Source organism: Phyllobates terribilis, unplaced genomic scaffold (genome assembly GCF_046119375.1).
Source record: "Phyllobates terribilis strain yellow unplaced genomic scaffold, ASM4611937v1 Scaffold_11__3_contigs__length_659146591, whole genome shotgun sequence".
Lineage (NCBI taxonomy): Eukaryota > Metazoa > Chordata > Amphibia > Anura > Dendrobatidae > Phyllobates > Phyllobates terribilis.
This window is the reverse complement of record NW_027362771.1, coordinates 344,014,573-344,034,091: the sequence shown is the minus strand read 5'-3', so window position 1 is coordinate 344,034,091 and position 19,519 is coordinate 344,014,573. Positions and strand designations below refer to the sequence as shown.

The 19,519-nt window shown below is 45.3% G+C and overlaps 1 protein-coding gene across 3 annotated transcripts in view; it reads left to right on the top strand.

Moving 5' to 3' along the window:
- Window positions 1-18: 18 nt before the first annotated feature.
- ZNF609 (zinc finger protein 609) overlaps window positions 19-19,519 on the top strand; it is an 86,974-nt gene continuing 67,473 nt past the window's right edge. For 2 of the 3 annotated variants that reach the window (XM_073652831.1, XM_073652829.1), the window contains exons 1-2: window positions 19-268; window positions 17,764-18,665. In XM_073652831.1, coding sequence (XP_073508932.1) covers window positions 17,934-18,665 — 732 coding nt within the window. In that variant the 5' untranslated portion in view covers window positions 19-268; window positions 17,764-17,933. Of the gene's footprint in view, window positions 269-666; window positions 687-17,763; window positions 18,666-19,519 lie in introns of those variants that run through there. The other variant, XM_073652830.1, reaches the window with a different exon arrangement.

Sequence of the window (19,519 nt, the reverse complement as noted above, 5' to 3'; positions counted from 1 at the left end):
GGGTCAGGTGACGTATCGCGGGAAGGGGCGGATCCTGGTGGGATCAGTGGGCGTTTCTCCGGCCGCGCCGGAAGCGCAGTCCTCCTCTCGGTCCGAATCTGATTGCGGCCTGTGTGGACGGTGAAGCCTGGAGCTGGAGTAGAGGCTGTACGGATACGGTGCGGGGGGAGGGACACGGGATGGGGGGGAGCCTGGGCCCCGTGTGACCCGGTCCCCGGGGAAGTGTGCAGATAGGACAAGATGGAGGACACTTGAGGCCGGAGCAGGGGTGAGTGCGATCAGTGGGGCTGATATTGGGGCAGAGGTCCGTGCTGTGGGCGCTGCTATCACGTGGACATACCCTGCCTGGCACACTGCTCACCTACATAATGCCCGGGGCAGCAGGAGGGCACATTGTAGCGCTGCAGCCATCGTCATGTGTTCTCTGCCCAGGGGTGGTTGTGCCAGTCTGACCAGAGCCTGCACCTAGAGCTGGCACTACCCACCACACTGCAGATCTGTGCCCAGGGCTCACCTCCATGCAGGAAATGTGCTGATGTGATCAGTGTCTTCTATCAGGGGCATCAAAGTCACCCACAAAGGATCAAGCAAGAAGTTTATAAGACAATGGTACAGTCTTCTAATGCATGACATCAGGGCAGAGTAGCGCCAGGCTCACCCAATACTTTCCTGCTTAAGGCTGTATGGTATGTATGTGTTACTGTATTTCAGGGAAACCTGTGTGACAACATAGACCTGACCGGGGCACCAGTGGTAAACTGCCCCTTTAAGTAATGGCTGTAGTGATCATAGATCTTGTGCCATGTGGGTGTGCAGACTGTTTTCTGTTAAGAGGGGGGTACTCTGTTGTAGAAACTGAATAGCAGATTCCACATTTCCCAACATCAAATGGTCTATTAGCCAGTGCTGATTTTTATTACTGTATGTGGTTAATTAGAAGCTGATGTATCTAGCTAGCCGGTCACGGGCTCGGCCGTAGGGACGAGGGTCCGGTCACGGGCTCGGCCGTAGGGACGAGGGTCCGGTCACGGGCTCGGCCGTAGGGACGAGGGTCCGGTCACGGGCTCGGCCGTAGGGACGAGGGTCCGGTCACGGGCTCGGCCGTAGGGACGAGGGTCCGGTCACGGGCTCGGCCGTAGGGACGAGGGTCCGGTCACGGGCTCGGCCGTAGGGACGAGGGTCCGGTCACGGGCTCGGCCGTAGGGACGAGGGTCCGGTCACGGGCTCGGCCGTAGGGACGAGGGTCCGGTCACGGGCTCGGCCGTAGGGACGAGGGTCCGGTCACGGGCTCGGCCGTAGGAGACGAGGGTCCGGTCACGGGCTCGGCCGTAGGAGACGAGGGTCCGGTCACGGGCTCGGCCGTAGGAGACGAGGGTCCGGTCACGGGCTCGGCCGTAGGAGACGAGGGTCCGGTCACGGGCTCGGCCGTAGGAGACGAGGGTCCGGTCACGGGCTCGGCCGTAGGAGACGAGGGTCCGGTCACGGGCTCGGCCGTAGGAGACGAGGGTCCGGTCACGGGCTCGGCCGTAGGAGACGAGGGTCCGGTCACGGGCTCGGCCGTAGGAGACGAGGGTCCGGTCACGGGCTCGGCCGTAGGAGACGAGGGTCCGGTCACGGGCTCGGCCGTAGGAGACGAGGGTCCGGTCACGGGCTCGGCCGTAGGAGACGAGGGTCCGGTCACGGGCTCGGCCGTAGGAGACGAGGGTCCGGTCACGGGCTCGGCCGTAGGAGACGAGGGTCCGTTCACGGGCTCGGCCGTAGGAGACGAGGGTCCGTTCACGGGCTCGGCCGTAGGAGACGAGGGTCCGGTCACAGGCTCGGCCGTAGGAGACGAGGGTCCAGTATTGGGTGGGTTAGTTCAGATTATTTGTAGTCGGTGCTAAGAATCGTCACACAGTCCTCTGTGTGATATGTGAAGGCAGGGGATTTCCACACCAGATCCCCGAGGCTTCCTTCATATGGCCGTCACTCATACATTGACCAACTACATAGAAATGAATGTGTAAGGTGGTGTGTGCGCGCTCACTGGCCGTACTGTGCTGAGCTCCCCACAGTGACGAGATCTGTAGGAATTCATAGAGCACAGTTTATTGTAAATCGGAAAGTGGTTCCCGTAATGGTTGTATGGCTACAAGTCCCGTCCTCCCCTGCAGTTTCAGCTTCTTGTTTACATTGTGGTATAACGACAGCCGTGACCTTTCTTCTGCCTTGTGACAGGCACTGGGTGCGAATCTTCTCTGAAAGGCCTCCTGTGATTATTGTGTAAACTGAATTAATGTTTTGTGCTGTACTGTGCAGCCTGTAAATGATGGCGGAGCTGCAATTCTCTTTTTTTTATACATTTTGCAGTGTTCTGATTTAGGGGATTTATCACAATAACATTTTGGGCATAGCTTTAGCAGTCATCATTGTCTGGGAATCTTTTGTGGCTCTTTTTAGTTTTGTTAATGAGGTAGTCTTTGTTTTACACCTAATGTATTTTTGTAGCAGGCAAATCCACTGTGGAAATTTACACCATGTATACCTGCGGAGTGAAAAAAGCTCCACGACATGTACATAGAGTGAGTTTCCATGCACACGTTTTCCACTGCTTTCTTCGGTGTACTATATATGGGGGGGCATTTTAGCTGTGGGATTTCAAGACACAGGCAAAACAAAACAAAATGCAGGCCGAATTTAAGGGTCCATGTGGCTTGTTAATCACCGATGGACTGTATACAAGGTGGACATTTAATGACAGGCCGACCAGAATTTTCTGCTCACAAAATGATCATTAATGGATTGTTCTGTGCACATAGTATTGCATTATCATCAGCAGCACATCTCATACTTACACAGTACAGCGTGCTGACGAAAACGGTGATTTTATGGGTAACACGAATTATCCAATTGTTCGATGAACAAATGTTTTGCTCGTTCATCCGGATATTGATTTTATGCTTGCAGAGAACTCTTATTTGCCAGTTTATCAAATTTTCTAAATGATCCTGAAGGGTTGATTTATTGATTTAGGCTAGTGCTACCCGGCAACATGTCGCGTGACACTGAAATCGCAATATCGCGCTGCGACATCACATCTGATTATTTCCTATGGTGTTTCCCTACGGCAACACAGTCGCTAGTTTTTCAAAATGTTTTGGATTTTTTGCCGCTGGTTGCAATTTGCACTTTACTCACTTTCCATAGACTTCAATACTAGTCGCACATGACATGAATGTTACTTGGCTTTTTCTTTCAAGCAAAATTACTGCTCTGAAATAGTCACACACAAGTAGCACAGATAGTTTTTGTCACAGGACTTGTCTGTGAGAAGTAGCCCCAGCCTTGTTTTTACACCTTGTGTGAGTCCAGCCTAAGGGCGCAGTCAGACTGTATAGATGGGCCTAGATCGGGACGCAGTGCACGGACTGGCCGGCGGCTCTCCTGACCCGAGTGTGACAGCTGCATAGGAATACATGAAATTGTCATGCTCCGGTCAGGAGAGCCGCCGGCCAGTCCGTTAACTTTGTTTCGATCTCACTGCGATTCATACGGCCGTCTGCCTGCGCCCTAATAGTGACTCTAGGTTTTGGTCTTATTAAGAAGCTGCCGATGAGTGTTCAGGGATGCCATACCTTTCCTATATACTGCACCTAGAGAAGTGAGTCCTACATGTGGGTCACACTTTGCACCCAGCCGTGTATGATCCAATAGATAACGCATGCATTAGCAAAACTGGCTTTTCTTAATGTGAAGATGTAGTAGTATCGTTGCTCTTTGCTGTGGATTTACCTATTACTGTCCATTTGTTTGTAGTAGGCTGACGATTCTAGATTATTGCATTCATTCCTACACTAGTGCCCATACCCAGCGCAGAGAGGGGTGGGGTGATGCTTCTGTTGTGTGTAGGTGGAGGGATTAGGATTGGCAGTACTGGCGCCCCCGGCTCTGGCCTGCGGTGTTGGTATTTACCAGTGATGGATTTGTTGGTAAACACTAGAATGAAAGTTTTGCTTTTATGTGACTCCTCTCCTTTAGTCGCTTGATCAGGTCAATGCTTGTAATTTCAATGTTGTAGCGTGGGCATAGGGCAAATGTCTCCGTCATGAGAGCGGAGGGCGACTAAGCTGTGGAGCTGTCCCTCGCTATCACAGGGATTAAACGTGGGAATCACCGCTCCATCCCCCACTCCCGATTGTCTAGGCTCTTCTTGCTTTCATCCTGAGCATCTGCAGTAGTAGATTGAGTTACAACAATAATACCGCTATCAAAGAGGCTGCAGCTGCCCCAGCCCCCTCACTGCTTCCTTTCTTCGGGTCCCCCCATTCTGTGTTTTTCCTTTTTTCTCCATTCATGTTCCTCTCCGTTTTTCCTTCTACCTCATCCTCCTTGGCACACCTCCCCCTCATCTTTCCGTCACCGTCTGCTCTGCTTCAGTACACAGCCCTCTCTCTCCATCCGATATTTATGTACCAGTGGTTTATGTGCTGGAGGAGTGGGTGATCCAAGGACATGAGGGGAGTGCAGCACGTTCGGAGACATGCCAGGCTTCTTTGTGTGCACCAGGTCTGGGTAGAAGGGGATAGAATAGTCTTTTGTTTGGTGTCTGGGGTTTTCATTGTGCCCACTATTGACCCTGCCTTCAGCCTGAGCTCAAAAAAATAACATTATGACGTGTACAGTACTCGCTCTGTCCAGGGTGTAAATATTATGTATGGTTTCGTGCCTAATGTATGGCTAAATGCTTCATCCATTAGCTAATGCATACAACAGCGGATCGAGTTCCCTGAATACAGTGACTTCATGCCGGCCGCTGTATGTCTGGGCTGTGTGTTGTCAGGGCGAGATGTTTACACGTGACGATTACTCAATGATTCACAAACTACTGTGCTAGTGCTCGATATGCACTTAAAGGGATTGTCCACTTATAACCCATGCCTTGTTAGGTCTTCTCTGAAATGTGGGGTATGCCCTGTTAATGCACTGCCGTGATGTCGGGTAATATAATCAATCCCATATTACTTTTCTTGTCACGGAGATTAACAAGTCAACAAAATGATTTATTCCAAATTTTAATTTCTGGAAAATCTGCAGGTTATTTGCTCATTTCAAACTGTACAGCTGCTAGTGTTTTGTGTGTTTTTATTACTTTGAGGCAAACAGACTCTCCAGTATATTCCAGGCATTGTTTTTAGCCTTCCCATTGATATCTATTGTAAAGTATGGAGTGACCTCATAGCGAAAAATACCTAAAGAATGGTGTGCTCACTTCTTTTAACTGTTTAGCATTTTGGAGATCTGAAGGTGTTAAAAACACTCCAAAGCCTGAATGTATTATCAAATTAGTTCTTTAATAAAAATGAATACTATGAGTTTTCGGAGTGCTTTTTCAGGCGTACTATGAAGTCCACCCGCTGAAAGACCGCCTGGGAAAAACGTTGTGTGAACATACCTTTAAGGCCCCATACATATGTGATACGTCGGCAGGAAAATGTTGATGTAATTGGTGGCAATTATAAAAAGTGCAACTTTGCAAACAGTTTATCAATTTCACCAAACTAACTGCTTTATCCAGCAGGAAATATACAGTCACTACGGCACAGTAGCCTTCAGGCCGCTCTCTGGGCTCCGCTCATCTGGTGCTACCCACATGTGACCACCACAATAAAACCCTGGCAGTTTGTGGGCAGCAACTTGCATTTCATACATTTCTTCATGTTGGCTTCTCTTAGACTGTTCACATCACCTTAGTGCAGGGGTACACAACCTTTTTGGTCCAAAGGCCATAGGGCAGTGATTAGCACTGTAGCTTTGCAGCTCTGGGGGTCCTGGGTTCGAATCCCACCAAGGACAACATTTGCAAGAAGTTTGTATGTTCTCCCCGTGTTTGTGTGGATTTCCTTCGGGTTCTCCAGTTTCCTCCCACACTCCCAAAGACATACTGATAGGAAATGTAGATTGTGAGCCCCAATGGGGACAGCACCCATAATGACTGTAAAGCACTGTGGAATTAATGGCGCTATATAAGGGAGTCAAATAAATAAATACACCTACACTGGAGAGTCACCGGCATGGAAGGCCTCCTGTCTAATTCACATAGTCCTTTCTAAAGTGCTAAACCGGTCAAGAGACCCTATTCTCCTGATACATGAGACATCCAAGGAGGTCTACACAGGCACCATTAGTACTTACGAGCTCCTCAGCTGCTGCCACTAGTCTTCTTTATAAGGCTTCTCACAAATAGATAACCTGTCACACAAGCATTTTTTTAGTCCATTTGGTTGAAGGTCGCACAGATTTGCATTGCAGGCCGCAGTTTGTGCACCCATGCCTTACATCTATCTATCACACTATTGCCCGACACATACCTCTGACGTTTGGCTCTTAAGTATTCCATTGCATAGGATTTTTCTGCATACCTCTGCATAATAAAGTGTAGTCAACAACTAAGATCTATATAGGAGAAAATGGTTTACTGGTTTGATGGAGGCCAAAAGGACATTATTTTGGCTTTATTCCATTAAATAGAGTACCATGGATACATTAGATGTATACGAAATGTAGGCATTACCTTGATGTGTGCAATGCCTTATAGGGAATCCGTCACCAGGTTTTTGCTTCCCCATCTGATAGCAGCATAATGTAGGGGCTGATATCCTGATTTCAGTGATGTATCACTTATTGGACTTATGGCTGCAGTTTTGATAAAATCACTTATCTGCTGCAGATCTATCAGTTCTCCAAATGTTGACCTCTATATAATCCCGCCCACACCACTGATTGGCAGCTTTCTGTGTACACTGTGCATAGGCAGAAAGTTATCAGTGATGTGGGCGGTGTTACACACAGCTCATGAATACAGAGGACTACCTAACAGCATGTTTACTAGTTCTCTACTGATAATATCCTGCTAAGAAACAGTGATTTTATCAAAACTACAGCAAGTAGCCAGTACAGCGATACATTGCTGGAATCAGGGTCTCTGCCTCTACAATATGCTGTTCTCAAATTACGTGGCTAAAACCTGCTGATAAATTTCTTTTAATTGAAATTGTAGAAAAGGATATCCAGCTCCCACAGAACAAATATTATATATCTATAAAACATTATTTTTAATGATCTGCGCTTAAAAAAAGTTTAAAATTGTGAAACACTTGGATAAGGCGTTTTGAGTGTATATTACTCAAAACGTATAGGAAAATTGTTTCACTTTTTTGAAGAGCATATCATTAAAAATAATGTTTTTATAGATGTATAATATTTTTTCCTGCGGTGCTGGATAACCTTTTCTACAATTTCAGTTATTCACCTGTGAGCCGGCCCGTGGCTTCCTCCGTGCACCGCACCTATTGTGGACTCGGATCTGGTGAGCTGATGGGAATCTTTCTCCTTTATTCGTGCCACATTTCTTTGAAGCATAACCTTACGGCTGGCTTGTATTCCAGCTGCAGATCTCTGCATTTGCCTGTAGTGATCATCTGGTGATTACGGTGGCCACCATATTAGGCATTGTTTGCTGCTGCAGCGCTTCTGTGGTTAATATGTGTAGAAGCTTTTCTTCTAGGCATCTGCATGTTTCTGATGACGTAACATTTGAATTTTTGCGATAAAGTACCTTCATATAAATTATTACTTAAAGGCATTGTCCACTTCTGGATGGACCCTTCTTAACTGTTAAAGTGCCCCAGATAAAGAAAAAAAATCACTCTCCTCCCAGACTGGTGCAGTTCTGGTGCTGTCTGGTGGCAGACATGCATTTGAAGCTTTCACTATTCTGTCACATCGGCGTACTGAGAGGCTGCAGCTGAAAAGTGGTCATTGATTGGCTGCAGTGGTCATATTACTTAAGGTAACTTCACTGGAACAGCCCCGGACTGGGAGGTGGGGGTGTGTGGTTTTTTTTCTTTTTATAACAACTGAATTGACACAGACTGAAGAAGGTATTCGGACCCTATGCAGTCCAGTAATGCACAATTCCACTTGATTTGTGGAGGTGGAAATGGACCCATTTGCGTCTTGGGTACCGGTGCGTTTGCAGAGGTTGCACTATTGGTATATCTGCCCCTGCTGTGTTCATCCCCCTTGTTGTATCATCAGCGCTTTGCACCATTTTTCAATGTCACATTGAAAGTTCGCTAAGAAAGATATTAATTATTGAGTGAGAGCGAGTGCAATAACAAAGTGGCTGCCAGCCTTGTCTTGGTCATTGTTGGCACTTTCATGCCTGATAAAGAAACAGCCTTCAGAAAGAGATGTATTTTGATGCTTCAGACACTAGGATAGCGTTTCCCAAGGTCACAAAGATTCAATATAGACATTGAACTACTTGTCCTTTTTCCAGCTTCTAACCACATGGAGTGTTGCCAAATAACAGACACTACCTCTCAGGTCACATTTGCCCAAGTAGGGCCAAGCTCCGTCTGCCTGGTCTTTTCATTGGCGTGACCTCCTCGTCACCCTTCCGGAAGTATGATTCAGGCCACTGGGTCAAAGATTCAGTGTCGTTTTTCGCAAGCAAGTAACCATCTGGCGTGAAAAGGGGCTCTGAAATTAACATCTCGAATGCTGGTGCCAAAAGGAAGTGCCACAGAACTATCACATTTTAAAACGAAAGAATGAAAAGTGTGATTACATGTTTTATATATAATATCAGGAAAAGATGAAGAAAAGATCTTCTGGTAGCACATGATGTTTGCCTTAAAGGAGTTTTAGGCACAGAAGAATGTTTCAACACACCCATTGGTTTAGGTGGCTGATCCATCCTGCTGCGGTTCATTTATGCAGTGTCCCTGCTGTTGGTTATATAGGCGAGCCTCATTTTTCTTAGTCCTAATGTGATTTGGGAACACTGTAGTGTCTGTCTTCTATTCTCTTACTGTTAAAGGGAACCTGAAAGTTGGATCAACACCTATAAACTCTTTTAAAGGGACATTACACTGCAAGATAATCGTGAAAGGGCATATTTAACAACGATCTTTCACGATCATCATGCAGTGTAATGTCTCTTAAAAAGGATTATTTTTCAAAATACTCCATCAGGTGAAATGATCTTTTATGTAGCATAAAAGATAATCATTTTGGTGGTTCATTTTTCTGTGTATGCAAGACTCGCACTGCAGAGAAGGCAGTCTATGTGTAATGCTAATGTCTGCATCCCTGCATGGTTCCCCTTCCATCCATGCAGGGCCAGCCAACATACCACCGCGGCCGTTCGCTCACCTCCCTGTCTCCGGCACATCTTCCTGCGCACTGATTTCCGATGGCACGCCTAGTGCTCACGCATGCTCCCCTGTTCTTAAAGGGGCAGCACGCACATTGTAAATGTCCCCAGCCAATAGCTGGGAGGTATAAAAAGCACCCTCCCCATTAGGGAGGTGCCTGAACAACCCTTATTGTTTCCTGAGTAGTGCGTGTGTGTGTGAAACTGTATATTGCCAGGTTCCCGTGTAGTTGAGAGTTAGCCCTAGTCACTGGTCCTTGTGTGGCCAGGACCTGAGCCCCTGGTTCTTGTGTGCCTAGGGCTTGAATCTGAAACTGCACTTGGCGGTCCCTGTAGGCTGAAGCTGCACAGGTGGTACCTGAACCCTGTAAAGCCACACGGCGGTACCTGAACCCTGTGAATCCACATGGTGGTACCTGAACCCTGTGAATCCACATCGCGGTACCTGAACCCTGTGAAGCTGCACCGGCGGTACCTGAACCCTGTGAAGCTGTTCTGTCAGTACTAGAACCTGAACCTGACTCAGTCCTGGATAACGTTCCTGTTTCCAAACTGGCAGAGCCTGTTTCAGTATCCGAATCCAGCACTGTCTGTGACTCTCTATTAGTATCCATGCTATCAGAGCACCCAGAACCTTAGTAGTCTGAACAGTGTCCGGATCCTACCTTGCGGTAACTCAGACTCCTTATCCGTGGTGGCGAACCTGACCCCTGAGGTCAGCAGCTGCAGTACCGGGGACTGCCTAGAAGTGGTACCTGGCGGCTACCTGCAGCTCAAGTTTGACTCCACCATCAGGAGCTCCAGTAAAAACCATGTAGCTGCTTAGCTACGCCCCTCCTAGGTAAGCCCTACTCCTCGCCACAGTGGGTCCATGAACCACGTGTGACACTATGTCCCCTAACAGATCTAATATAGATCGCTCTGTGAGCGTCGTTTACGTTGGGCTGCCTGTGTATACAGGGATTCAAATGAATGCTGATTGGTGAAAGTTTACCGATCGGCGGCCGTATCATGCCATCAGAAGGTCTGTGTAAAGGGACCCTAAGTCTCATTACAGGCAACTCCATTGGGAAAAGTTTGCAATATATAGTGATGCTCGCCTTTTCAAATTTCTATTGCCGCATATCCACAGGGATTGACTAGTAGAAAAGCCTTTCAGTACAGGGGCACCAGTCCTGTCCTATCTGCTGGTGGCACCCCCACTGATGCATGTCAGCGATCCCCACTCTCCCCTCCCCAGAACTGTTTATCCTGCAGCTGCTTGCGAATGCCACAACTTTAGGATTGTGCAGTGAGCCTCTACCTACATGCTGGAGGTCACACTGCGCATGCCCGACATTAGTGAGGGAGAGAGTGAGGCCGGAACAGTGTCTCAGTCATGCCCAAGTGGGCATATGGGAAAAGACTGGTCCGCCCGTAGTGCACACTTTTTTGACCTTTCAAAGTTTGGCTATGCGACAAAAGAAGTTTTGAAAGTATCACTGTATACTGTAAACTTTCCCCACGCAATGGAGTTGGCTGTAATCAACCATCAGTTATGAGATGGCATTGCTAGGTAGGAAATACAGCGTGAGGCTGAGAAGTTGGATGTGCATTGTCACACCACAATGCACTTCCAGACACCACTTCAAAAGTTGGCTTGTCTTTTATTAAAGAAGTTGTCCACTACTTTATAATACCCCCCAATGTATCCCCCGAGGTCCCTAAGACTTTTTGTAAATACCTTATGTTGCAGATGATGCCTGTGAGTGGCGCTATTGGTGGCCGCTCACAGGCATCACGTGAGCCCGCGCGGACGTCACGACAAGTGGGGCGTGACTCAGCGCTGGGGTCCCCGCGGTGGCTTCTGGGTTGTGGGCGGGGTTACCCCCCGCATCACACCCGGCATCCACCGCGCGCTTTCCCAATTAATGGATGCCGGGTGTGACACGGGGGGGGAGAGAGAGTAACCCTGCCCACAGCCTGGCATCCACCGTGGAACCAGGAAGACAAAGACCCCCGGCTGCTGCCAGCACTTGTCGTGACATCAGCGGATGTCAGAGCCGGCTGCAGCCGGGGGTCACGTGATGTCTGTGAGCAGCCAGTGATAGCGCAGCTCACAGGCATTATCAGCAACATAAGGTACTTACAAAAAGTCTTAGGGGCCCCAGGGGGGGATACATTAGGGGGGTAATATAAAGTAGTGGACAACCCCTTTAATGATTTGGGGTGGGGTGGTTAAAAGTTTCAGAAATATTCCTTTTAAGTTCACATATACAAAAGCTGAAAATTGATACAATCTTGCATTTTCTCCGATTATAATTTCTTTCTCTGTTTTTGCATTTCTTATGTGCATGTGCCTTTTCCTTCTCTTTGTGCCGCCTCTGCTCTACAATTGTGCTTGCGCAGCATCCAATACCATGGGTGGTTTCAATAGTTGCAGTTCAGCATATGCACTTTTTCAGATGCCGTGACTCAGTATTAAGTGTTGGCTGGCAGATGCCATTGTCGCTATTTTTTTGCTCGTCATAACTAAACGAGACACTACGTTTTTTTCTTCCTACTGTTTCTTTACTCTATGTATCTGGTGCTATTCCTTCCCTATACACAAACCCCATGATGAAGCAGGGCGAAACACCTGTTGGTACTTGGGGACACCACTTCTATATTTAGTGTAATTTATTAAATATCTTTTTGTGTGGCAGCTATACTAATCCACTACTCTTAACACCTGCGTTAGGTTGTCCCTTGGGTCTGTTTGTTTTCTTAGATATAGCTATGTCATCTGACATTTGGATCCTGCACCTTTATAGGATTAAACTGAGGCACTTTTATCAAGCACTTCTTATACAATAATTATGATGGATTTTTACTGTCTTAATCATGGATATCTGATTTTTAATTATTTACATGTTGTAAATTTTCTGTGATTTACTAAAAGTATATTTTTTAGAAACGTTACACTGTTCATGGTAAATAGGTTAGGTATTTCAGTAAGGCGACATTCAGACGTTGGTGTTTTTTTATGGACGTAAAAAACTGTCTGAGGTTTATCAGTGTTTCTGATCAGATTTTCATCAGTGTTTGGTCAGCGTGTCAGCTTTTACTATCAGAGTTTAATTACTGATTTTCCCGATTGAAAAAATAAATTTCAAATCATCTCTTCTCCATAACATTATTAATCACACAGTGACTTCAATGAGAAACGTATGTGTCTTTGTGGTTTTGTTTTTGTTTTTCTTTTTTTCTTGCGGACACTCAGCCCACAAAAAATACATAGACATGGGAACAGCCCCATAGACTTTTATCCGTGAAAACCATGGCTAGAACACATACGTGATTCATGGACGTGTGAATAAGGCTTTAGAGTGTGCCTCTTGGTGATTTAAGTTTATAGGACATAGTCTCCCTACAATGGTATATTCATATAGGTTTATTATGCAGTAAGGTGTGAAGTTTATGACGGCCTGGCAATGAGAGAAACTTAATGGGGTTTTCTGATTGCGGAAAACCCTTTAGCCCTGGATAAAGTTTACAATGTACTTAACTTATCTTCCCTAGGTCCACCACTGAGTGCTTACCACTGCTGTAGTTGTTTAATGCCTGAAGCACTGATGTCCCTTTAACAGCGCTGCAGCCAATCATTTAATTCAGCAGCTCCTTCTGTCAAATGGGGCAGATCTTCTTAGCTCTGTTATTGGCTGCAGTTCTATTGACTTGACATCAGTGCTACAGACACTGGGAGCAGCAGAGACTCAGCGGGGACCCAGGGAGGGTTGGAAAAGCACAGTTTTTTTTTCCAAGTTGAAAATAAAAGTCACAGAGAACCTGCAAACTTCTAAATCCTTACATTATGCGATGCACACACTGTCAGGATTCCCCTGTATCCCCCTTGTATGTAGTTGATCACAATTTGCGTACTTGTGGTCATGTGCCGACTACATTTTCCTCCACTAGGACATTGGGAAGCAGAGGAGAGTCTAGTCCTCATCGGACCGCAAGATTGCAAATTGTATACATGCCGTCACGTGACCACCTACGAGCACAGGGAATTCAGGCGCATATGGCGGATACAGACTTTTCTTCTCAGCCCAGAAAACCCCTTTAGTAGAAATCAGTGTAAAAAGTTACACACGTGGTCAAAATTGTTGGTACCCCTCGTTTAATGAAAGAAAAACCCACAATGATCACAGAAATAACTTGAATCTGACAAAAGTAATAATAAATTAAAAGTCAATGGAAATGAACAAATGAAAGTCAGACATTGCTTTTCAACTTTTCCATTTGTAAGGTCAATTGAATCAAGGTGGCTGTGTCACGTTTGCTTGAGAAAAAAATTCTTACTGTGTGAACAGCAATATGAATTTCCGGTTTAAATCAATAAGAGGCATTTTAAAAACGGATTTGCAGCAGTTTTTTTGTGTTCACAGTTCTTAGCATGTTGCAAAACTGGAGTGCGCATAAATGGAAGCCATGGTACCGAAGAGTGGCAGATACATCATTCAGACTTCAGTGAATTTTCTCGTATGCAAATACTGGTCCAAGATTCTTCAGCGTTTCTTCTAAGAACGTCGTCAGAGTGTCAATTTTTACTGTCAGATTTTCATCAGTTTTTCTTGCATGAGGTTTCTCAAGCCGTGGAAAGCGAACTGCACACAGATGGCATCCGAGTGTTGTACAATGTTTTTTCACAAGCCCATAGACTTGCATGGGCAAGTTTAATCCAACACTCAAATCAATATAAGACAAGTCTCTGTGCTTTTGTGCGGATAACTCTGTATGCAAAAATACCCAGATACGTGAACAGTCCCACAGACTATATTAGGCACGAGTTCTATCTGTGAAAAACATATATATAACTTGTACAAGAAAAAATAATTGAGCCTTTACTGAACCATGTAAGGCTTCATTCACATGTTCGTGTGTATCCCTTCTTTTTTTTCTTTATGTATTCCACTCCTACTCATAATAACCTATCCGTGCTCTTACACAAACCTTGTGTCCGTGCAACACTCAGAGATATTTCCAATTTTTCCAGTATCACCGATGACAATGGCCAATATAAGTCTATGGGTCTGTGAAAATCATGAACAGCACACGGACGCCATCAGTGTGCTATCTGTCTGCCGCCCGTGCTTAATATTGCAAAGCAGGGCTGTGGAGTTGGTAAGCCAAACCTCCGACTCCACGACTCCCTCATACATGGCTCATGTTTAAGTGATAAATTTACTGCAGCACAGATTCATCGCAGCTAAAAGTCTAGACCCTTAGATCAGGAATAGGACAGACATTTATAGGACATTTCAGAACTTTACCAAATTCTTATGAAAAAATATTCCCCACAAACTGCATTGAACTACTGTACCCAATTTATTATATATTTTAGGAGTTGGAGTTGGTCCATTTTATACTGACTCCGACTCCACGACTCCACAGCCCTGTTGTAAAGTATAGGAGAAGCTTTGTAAATCTTTTATTTCTTTATCCATTCTTAAAAAACACAGATGACTGATGATAAAAGCAGACACACGGATGACACACTGATGGCAAAAACGTCACACAAACCGTACACTGATGGTAAAAATGGACACATTGATGACACCAGTACTATTTTTAAACTCGGACGTGTGATTTAGGCCTCAGGGCTTGTTCTAACAGTTATTTCAGGGCCAGTCATTGCCCTTTACAGGGAACCGCATAGCAGGATTTACCCCTCAAAGGTAGTAGGAGCACTTTATCAACCTCTTAATATTGTTCTGTATTATCACTAAGCTGCTGCAGTATGTATAAAATTAATTCTTAACACCGGTTACCCGTACTTGCCCACGACCACTGTCACTCATTCCAACAGCGCGCTGGTATCATACTCATGGCGGCATGGTTGACATCCCATCATGTGCCGCTATGATCGTGATACCAGTGTGCTGTTGGAATGAGTGACAGCGGGGCCGAGATAGTCCTGATACCTAGACACCGACTTTAAACTTTGGCTTTACTGCAACAGCGATTAGTGAACTACATGGATCATTAAAAACGATATTGAAAGGCTGATAAAGTGCACCTAATACCATCGAGGGGTAATCCCGCTGTCCAGTTCCTTTTGAATGTGTTGAGCAATTATTTCATCAACAAATGGGATTTTTTTTCCCCCGAAAATTGTACCTTCCACAGTCAGATTTAAGGTAGTATCTTTATGCTTAATCAGTAAGTGAAAGTTAAAGAAACAGGCCAGTGCTACTCCTTGTCTGTTTAGTATGTTTCTTCAGGGCGATGTAGACGTGTCCTCTGGTGCATACCATGTTACAGTACAGATGGGCTGTGTTGTCACGTTTTTTTCTGCTGTGATTTTGTGAAACTTCAGCACGTTCACCTCCTTTTCTGGGACAAAATCTGCATTCAATCTTTTGAAGAATGAAAGAAAATCTTTCTCGGATATGTTCAGTTTTTTGCCATTCTATAAGAAATACTTCTGCACAGAACTGTAACAGACCGGTGTGAATGGAAGCCAGCTGTTCTGTGTACAATATATTTGCCAGTTTAACATTTCTAATCTGCTTCTCTGGCAGCTAAATACTTTTGTAAACCTTGGAAAGATATGACAGCTCTTTGGATGAGCCTAGCTATCCACTATGACTATTGGACAAGCAAACTCGATGTTCTCCTTTTAATGGTAAAAGCCATTCACACTTAAAAGAATTGCATCCATTCTTGCAGTTTTATTGCAACCAAATGTTGCTATGAAGCCCCAAACTAGAATGACTGTTTTAATTAGAATTTTTCTATGATGCTTAAAGCGCCTCTGTCAATTTCACAATTAAAACAAAATACATTTTTAAGTGGATGTCTTGGCTCTAATGAGACTGTTGTGTTTACTTTATAAATTCATGTCGCAATGACTCTTTATTGCTTATACTGAAATGAGCATTTCATGAGTCCAATTGTATTCAGTCTCTGCCCACCCACCCCGACAGCTCCAGCTTGTACTGTGCAGTGTGAGATCTCAGCAGGGAGGAGGGACACTGACGAATCCGTTAATGGGCCCAGTTGGACAGAGATTGAGTTAAAGTTACCATTTTATACCTTATAAACCATGCCCATCACCTTTTTAAAGCATGTAAATGGGGTTCTGACAGCCCCTTTATACTCTCATAAGTGCCCCTACATACCTCCGAAAAAGTGTTTTATTCATGTCCTGCTCTGCATGCGAATTGTCCATTCCGATGGATGAATCCAGATTGTGCGCAGCGCCGACCCAGTCCCTTCAAACGCCACATCTTGATGGAAGAGTCATCCTCACAGTGCTCAAAGTCTTGCACCTTCACAGTTGAATCTGAGACCTGTGCAGGTGCACTTAACTCTGCCCTAGGGCAAAGTGATGTCATGTAATGTGCAGCCGCCACTTCTATGTCACCAGCTCCTCGGCGGTTCTGTAGGGAAGTGTGAGTCGCGCCTGCGTCGGTCTCACTTTGCAAGCTTGAGACTACGAGGAGACGTTATCCACTTCCATTGAGGTAGAAGAGGCGGGGTTTAAAAAAACTAGGGTGGCGCTGAGCGTGATCTGGAGACACCCATCGAACCAGACCGCGCAGTTTGCATGCAGCACGGGACATGAATAAAACACTTTTTCTGAGGTATGCAGGGGCACCTATAAGGGTATGAAAGGGTTGTAGGAACCCCTTTTACATGCTTTAAAAAGTGATGGGCATGGTTTTATACGTTATAAAACTGGTGACAGGTTCCCTTTAAACTTTTGAGAAATGATTTTACATGGATTTTTAAAATAAGTTCACCAGGTCTAACATCTATTTCATAATGTAGGCAGTTTGCATTATGGATTCTGGTCACAGAGCCACTTTAAAGCAGAGCGCATATGCCCGCTAGTAAAAAAAAAAAAAAAAAAGTTAAATGTTCATTGTTTTCTTCCACATTCCAAAAATTCCTGTGAAGCACCTGAAAGCTTAATAAACTTCTTAAATGTGCTTTTGAGCACCTTGAGTGGTGCATTTTTTAGAATGGTGTCACTTTTGGGTATTTTCTGTCATAGGCCCCCCAAAGTCACTTCAAATGTGATATGATCCCTAAAAAATTGGTTTTGTAAATTTTGTTGGAAAAATTAAAAATCGCTGGTCAACTTTTAACCCTTCTAACGTCCTAACAAAAAAAAAATTATGTTTCAAAAATTGTGCTGATGTAAAGTAGACATGTGAGAAATTATATTTATTGACTATTTTGTGTGACATATCTCTGATTTAAGGGCATAAAAATTCAAAGTTTGAAAATTGTGAAATTTTTTCACAAATAAACGCAAGTCATATCCGTTGAAGTGTTCCAGAGTTATTACCTTATAAAGTGAGACCTGGTCATTAACCTACAAAGTGGCTTGGACCTTAAGGGGTTAATTGTAAAGTGCTGTTGTGTTTATATATCCAAGTTAAAGTTACTTTAGTGCTTACATGCTTCTATACAAAGTTCTTTTGTGCATGTGTGTTACTTTATTGACTTCATATTGTGCCTTATGAATACATTTTCTGCATAATATACGGGTATGTATACTTTTTAATGACACTTCTTTCTTTGATTTGCAGTTACAATGCCATCTCTTCAAAGATCCAGTGTAATTCTGTAACCTTAGACTCTTGTACATCTGTCCCTTTACTTGGCTAAATCACCTGTTCCAGGCTGGAGAGTATAGAAGCTGGCACGGCATCCCCGACCTGGAAAAACTTAAGGCCTCAGGAGGGTGCGCACACTTAAGATGTCCTTGAGCAGTGGCGCACCAGGAGGGAAAGGTCTGGACACAAATCCTGTGGAGACCTACGATAGTGGTGATGAATGGGACATTGGAGTGGGCAATCTGATTATTGACTTGGATGCGGATCTAGAGAAGGACCAGCAGAAGCTTGAAATGTCAGGATCTAAAGAGGTGGGCCTTCCAGCCCCCAACGCTGTGGCCACGCTCCCCGATAACATTAAGTTTGTGACACCAGTACCTAGTGGTCAAACTAAAGAGTCAAAATCCAAATCAAAGAGGAGTAAAAGTAGCAAGGATGGAGGTAGGAGTATTCAGACCTCCACTGGACTTTTCCCATCTGGAGAAGCAAATAAAAAAGAAGTGTCAGGACGTTCTGCAGATAATGGGGGTAATTTAGGAGTCCCCTCTTCTGCAGCAACTTCTTCCAAGGCAGGAGAGAAATCCAGCAAGGCCGCCCGCAGCTCATCTAGTTCTAAAAAAGAAAGTGGAAAGGCCAAAAAGGAGAAGAGTGAGGTACCAGGGGCAAGTGGGGACAAAGAGCCCATTGGCGTTCTACAGCCGCCCCCTGGAGTTGGGGGTCGTGGTAACTCTGTGCAGGAAACTCTGGGAACTACAGTAGAACAGATGGGTGGGGGAATGGCAACGGACAGTGGAAATGCGTTGAACGTTATAAAATCAGAAAATGAGGATCCCGAACTGGATAATCGAGGATTGAAGAAGGTCAAAGCTGAAATGGTGAGTATGAGAGCTCAATGTATATTACAAATGGAAATATAAGTTGTGTACCATATAGGCAAAGAGGACTTTCACCCTACTTGCCCATGGGTAGCCATTTTCCATTACCAGTTTTCAGGAGATCTGCAAAGAATGCTGCATACATCAAGTAGTGTTGGACTTCGGGTCTCTGATCTATTGTAGACTTTATTCACACGTAGTGGTAATGTTAGAGGGGTTTTGCCAAAATTGCAATTTTTTTCTTAGCCCAGCAGTCAGACCTCCCACCCTTTGGGTATGTAGTCTGCCTCAATGAGATCTGCTCCATTCATTATCTATGGGACTGCTGGATAAATCCTAGTACAGCACTATATTTCCCTCAGTCCCATTCCCATATGAATGGAGCGGTAGTCGGATATGTACTCGCGTTCCACCAGCAAGCCTCCGCTGCTCCTCAGGGTTTCTGGCATTGGCTGAGGTGCTGATGTCACATTAACCCCACAGCAGCCAATCTGTCAGTTATGCGGCTCTGTGCGGAGTGTTCTGTCTACACTGACAGAACCACACAGTTCACTGATGGGCTGCTACGCTGTCAAGGTGACAGCACCACAACCGATGCCTGACACCGGGAGCAGCAGTGGAGATTCGCAGGTGGACCCGGGGATGGTGAGCACAGTGTGGTTTGTGGTTTGTTTTTTGCTTTCTTTAATAACAAACTGCAGCCAGGGGAGAAACTTGAAAGAAAACAACCCCTTCAAGGTTATCGATAGGAATGTGATTTTGTTCTAAACTGATGGGATGGCCTTGACATCCAGAGGAAGAACAGAAGAAGTTGGCTGCATATCTGCTTGGCTCTCAGTTTACTTCTGAGGGAC